The sequence below is a fragment of the Mus caroli genome, chromosome 4, assembly GCF_900094665.2.
Source record: "Mus caroli chromosome 4, CAROLI_EIJ_v1.1, whole genome shotgun sequence".
Classification (NCBI taxonomy): Eukaryota; Metazoa; Chordata; class Mammalia; order Rodentia; family Muridae; genus Mus; species Mus caroli.
This window is the reverse complement of record NC_034573.1, coordinates 124,175,483-124,181,356: the sequence shown is the minus strand read 5'-3', so window position 1 is coordinate 124,181,356 and position 5,874 is coordinate 124,175,483. Positions and strand designations below refer to the sequence as shown.

The 5,874-nt window shown below is 45.7% G+C and overlaps 1 protein-coding gene across 1 annotated transcript in view; it reads right to left on the bottom strand.

The window, feature by feature from the left end:
- The window catches only part of Aunip (aurora kinase A and ninein interacting protein), a 14,599-nt gene that overhangs the window by 2,034 nt on the left and 6,691 nt on the right, over window positions 1-5,874 (bottom strand). The window contains exon 2 of the mRNA XM_021160847.1: window positions 539-668. Within this exon, the coding sequence (XP_021016506.1) occupies window positions 539-668 (130 nt within the window). The remainder of the gene's footprint in view (window positions 1-538; window positions 669-5,874) is intronic.

The window sequence follows — 5,874 nt, the reverse complement described above, 5'->3', positions numbered from 1 at the left end:
ACAACCATCCGTAACGAGATCTGGCTCCCTCTTCTGGAGTGTCTGAAGACAGCTACAGTGTACTTACATACAATAAATAATAAATAAATCTTTAAAAAAAAAAAAATACACCAGATTTTGAAAATGGGGAGTGTTTTGGGGGGAGTGGAGAGGGCTTACTTCCCTGGTAATAAGAGACAGAAGTGTTTATGTTTTGTTTGGAGGAGAACGGTGCACATTAAGTTCACACAGCTATCCTGAGTGGCACCGAGAGTGGGAGCACTCATTCCCGGTGCTCCCCCAACTGGCTCTGTGTGCTCCAGCCTGCTCCGAGGCAGCTCTCACGTATGCCCTTACTCACTGCTCTTTCAGTGAATAAAAATATTTCAAATTAGATGGAGGAGAACAGAACCAGCAAACACGCATATAAAAGTATGTATAATATCTACCTTCTCCAGAGCACGATGTACAGCTCATAAAGGCCCCATCCCATCATGGAGAAGTGAGCACACTTGTTCTGCTCCTCAGATACGGAAGTGTTGCCAGGTGGGTCCCATACCTGACTGTAAGGTGACGAAAGATGCCATGCTGGTCTGTCTAGTGCCTCTTCTTTGGGGAAAAGGATTATCAGGTTGCCTCTCTCCAGGAAGCAATGGCAGCAGTTTGGTGCCTAGTTTGATTAAATGTGTCTGGGGGAGAAAAAGAATGGAACCTGTTACTGTAACAGCAGTGATTCTTAGAAGCATACTGGTCCCACCCTATGGCCCAACTCATCCAACTCTCTAGGCAGGTGGTTTGTACTGGACACCATCTCCCTCTGCTTCCTGTCATCGAGAGGATCTTTACTTCAGTGCAGTCTTTCCAATATTCAAGAGTTATCAGTAAGGCTGACCAAACAGTATTAATCAAAGAATGCAAAGATGAGGCCCTCTCCTTTAGACTTAGAAATAGTTGATTCTGCACTAGCAATCAATACATTTTGGATAATTTTCAAATATGCACTTAATTGGTTAAGAACATGGCCACAGAACCACATGGGATGGGTTCAAATCATTCAAACATCCCTTTATGGTCAAAGTCCCAAAGAAACCCCGAACAGAAGAAGCATAAATATAAAGGAAACATATGTTACTTAAGAAAAATTCCCACTAAGCCCAGGAACAAGTCAAGGTGTCTACTTTCTCTGCTCCTAACCAGTGCAGCAGTCTCAGCTGGAACAGTAAGAGACGCAAACGGAGCCGGGCGTGGTGGCGCACGCCTTTAATCCCAGCACTCGGGAGGCAGAGGCAGGCGGATTTCTGAGTTCGAGGCCAGCCTGGTCTACAAAGTGAGTTCCAGGACAGCCAGGGCTATACAGANAAACCCTGTCTCGAAAAACCAAAAAAAAAAAAAAAAAAAAGAGACGCAAACGGAAGGGTTAAAAATATTAAAGGAAAAATCGAAGCAGCCCATTGTAAATGCAATTATTATAGACACAGAGACACTATACACTACCAGAAAACTCTAACTGATAACCACTCCAGCAGGTGAAAGACACATTAGCTTACATACATCTGTAGCTCCCATATACCAATAATACAGGCCAGGGAGAAATCACATTCAAAATTACCTCAAAAAAGAATACCTTGCGATAAACTTACCAAAGAAGTAAAAGATCTCTACAATTATAATGGAAACTTTAATAAAACACTCAGAGAAATTGAAGACACTAGAAGATAAAAAGATCTCCCATGCTCATTGAAGAATTGGTATTGTGAAAATGATTGTCTTAACGGTGGTCATTAACACTGTCAATTTGACAGGAGTTAAAGTAACCTAGGAGACAAGCCCTGGCCTCTGGGTACACCAGGAAGGGTGTCTTAACCAAGGTGGGAAGACTCACTCTTAGAGTAAGCAGCACCATGCAGAAAGGAGAAGGCCAGCTGAGCCACCAGCCCTCAGTCTCTGCTCACTAACTGCAGACACAATGTGAACAACTGTCCTCCGCTGCTATGGCCAGGACTTCACCACCACATGGACTATGCCCTCAAACTGTGAGCCAAATACCAGCCATTTTCTTGCAAACTGCATCATTTCATTTTCTTTAAGGTTGAATATGATGTGTATATATATATGTATATATATACATACATACATACATATATATGCTTTCATTATCCACTCAGTTCATCTGGATGGGCATCTGGGTTGATTCCATCTCCTTGGTGTTGGGATAGAGTGACAGTAAACAATGGGCAAGTCAGCATCTTTGCAGTAGGCCCTGAGTCCTTCGGGTCTATGTCCAGCATCTCTGCAGTAGGCCATGAGTCCTTCGGGTCTATGTCTAGGCGTAGGAGGCCAGGCCATGTGCTTGCTCTCTTTTTCACTTTTAGAGAAAGGTCCCTGATGATGTCACAGTGGCGCACAAGGCTCCCCTTGGAACCAGCTGGGAATAAAGTTCCTTTCTCCCTCCCACTGCATGTGCCAGCTTTCCCCTAAGATATGTTACTATTTCATGAGTAGGAATGTTTGCCTACATGTGTGTCTGTGGACTGAGTGCACGTGTGGTGTCCTCAGAGGCTAGAAGAGGGCACCGGATCTCCTGGAACTGGAGTTATAGACTGTTGATAGGTTTCACTATGTAGACCCAGCTGACCTTGAATTTGTGGCCCTCCAGCCTCCACCTCCCAAGTGCTTAGCCTACATGTACACACTAGACTCCAAATCATTAATTCTAGGCAGGAGTTGACTTCAGTTGTACATATGGAAACCCTATTGTACCTCAAATGGTTAAAACAAGATATAAAAGCAGATTTTTGCCAGGTATGGTGGCACACATTTCTAACCCCAGCACTGGAAAGGCAGAAGCAGGTGACTCTCCAAATTCAAGGTCAGACTGGTCTACATAGCAAGTTCTAGGCCAACCCCGGCTACATACAAACCAAACATTTAAACACAGGAGCAGTGCACTGGGGAGATAGCCCAGCTGGTAAGAGCACTAGCTGTTCTTCCAGAGGACCTGCACACACATGGCAGTCACTACAATCTGTCGCCCCAGTTCCAGGCTATCCACCAGCACCAGGCATACATGTGGTACACAGACATACAGGCTAGCAAACATTTATACACCTAAAAGTTAAAATTAAAAAACAGAAATAGCTGACCCCATGAAAACCCAAAATACCATGAACAGCAGGCAGTTAAGAACTGAGGGCAGAGAGGAGACCATGGCAGGCTTCCCTAGCCTGCTACTGGAAGCACTTTCCAGGTCAGGATGCACCCAAGATGAGCACTGCAGTCTATCAACTAAGTCACTGTAGGACTGTTTCTTGTTTGTTTGTTTTTCTTTTCTTTTTGTTTCTTCATTTTTTTCTAGACAGGGTTTCTCTTTGTAGCCCTGGCTGTCCTGGTACTCACTCTACCAACCAGGCTGGCCTCAAACTCAAGAGATCCACCTGCCTCTAACTCCTGAGTGCTGGGATTAAAGACCTTTGCCACTATGCCCTGTCAATATGAAGTTTGAGACTTGGGGAAACTGAGGTAGGATTTGTAACTCAGAGATGACTTGCAAACATCTGCAGAGATCCCTTTAGTCTACTGTTCAGGCTACACCTCTATTAGGGGAGCCCTGAGCAGCAGCAATGGCCAGCTGGAACTGCAGGCCCAATGATTCCCAGAGCTCACACTTTTGTGAGCCAAGACACTGGAGTTCCCACAACCCAGGTAAGACAAACAATCGTGAGTTTGCATGTCTCATGTGTTCCTGCTAACATGACCATTCTATTTTTCCGTGAAAGAGAGAAGTCCTTATTGCTTCACCTTGAATTTGAGTTTGGGAGAAATCCTGTTACTATCTTGACCCATAGTCTGAATCCCCAAACTAGAATGCAAAGGACTTCTGCCTTGCTCCCTAGAAACACTCACTCTTGGAACCTACCCAACACATTGTAAGAAGCCCACGCTGGCATATGGTCTTTCAATTTGATGGGAACACATGTTAAATGTGTGAAATATTGTGAATGATATTTGAGTATCTATATATGCAAGCTACTGAAATACAAACAAACAAAATGCTCAGCGAGCTAGAGGTCAGTCTGCATGGGGGGGGGGCTGGTTATGGGGGGGGGACGACATGATTATAAGCCCAAGGCAGGAAAACAGAGACGAAACCACTGGGCCAACCCCCTTTCCATGAGTCCAGGACATTATCCAAACAAGTTTTCCTTGGAGAGTTTCAACTGGTGGGTTAAGGCAAGCAGATCTGAGTTCTAGGAGATCACAGAGTTAGGACCCAGTCAATGTCAGGTAGGAAGATAAGCAAAGCCAGACTGCATCTAGCTGTCCCACAGGACGTGGGCACCAGCAAACAGCTGTATAAAGCAGGTAACTGTATTGACCACACTGAGGAGCTGTGGGGTTCTAGATAAGGGTACAAAATTGGAAACTTATATAGTCAATGACCTCCACTTCTGGCATTAGAAAATGTAACTTCTAACTAAAATGGATGCCAGGAGGACACAAAGCATAAGAATGGACAACAGTCTTTGCCAGGCTACAGGTGTGCATCCCGCGAGTGCAGTTATCTTCGTTTGCCACTGCTGTTAATAAGCCTTTCCACCTAGTGAATTAAGCTTTCCCTCTCTCTTAGAAAGAAAGGAGGTAGTAACAGCAAGGAGAGTGCTAAACACGTCAGCAGCCACTTTCCTGGAGATCTCCAGCCTATTTTTACCCAAAAAAGCTCAAAGTCCTCCCACTCATCCCTCAGAGAGGAAGAGTAAGGCGCTGCAACAGGATGTTCCTGATCAGCAAGGCTGGCCGGTTGTTCACGCGGCAGATAACTATTTACTGAGTACAACTGCTAAAGACTCCTGCCAGCCTTTCACCCTAATGAACAACAAAATAGACAGGTTAAATATATATTTCATGCTGGACGGACCATGCTACAGTGAAAGATGAAGCAAGGGAGAGATGGCGATGAGCGCTTCGGGCAGGGACAGAGGCTAAGGAAGAACTCACTGATAAAACTGGGATCTGAGCAAGCACAGAATGGACCACATGGCTCTACTCCACCCACTCCGGAGCAGAAAAGTGCTAAAGCACCAGGCCGAGGGACCCAGGAGCAGCAGGGTCGGTGTGGCTGGAGCAGAGCGAGGTCGAGCAGCGAGAAAGCCAATGCCTGTCCAATCAGTGCCCGAGAGACTCCCAGACTGAAGGAGCTTCTGGCCATTATGAGGAGACAGAGACAATTCAACTAAGCCAAGGGTTATCCTGGCCCTGGGAGAGACATGGTAAGAAACTCGACTCTAGACTAGGCACTGAGGCACTCTCATAAGCCCAATGCGGGGGGGAGACCTTAGTGGGGTGAGGGGAGGCAGAGCCGAGGACATGGAGGTGGTAGAGGACTGTTCAACCCAAGGACAAACTGACAGGATGGAGAGAGAAGAATGGAGGAAAGAATTCTAAATATAGCAGAAAGCCCAGCAGAGAATGTGCTGACGGCATGAATGCTAACAGAGCTGCAGAGGATCAGGACAGCAGTCAGTGCTCCACCTCGCTGGCCTAGAAACCAGCGATGACTCAGCCAGGGTTTCTGGGATGCTCCTGATCACGCCCTTTCGTTAATTATAATGACATTTAAATGTAACACAATGAAGGTGGCAAACATATCACCTTAAATTTGTGTCACCTCCCTAATGTGTAGGAAAATACATTTCCTAAGGGCTCCCAAGGATGCCTGCACACACACACACACATGTGCACATCTGCATATGAAGTAAAAATGATTTAAAAGTCAGAGAGAGTAGTTTAGTGGTAGCAGGATTGCCTGGCACGTGCCAGGCCCTAGATTCAATCCCCAGTACTGGGGCAAGGGCGCAGTGCCAGGTTTTTCAATGTTTTGTGGTTTTTTTTTTTTTT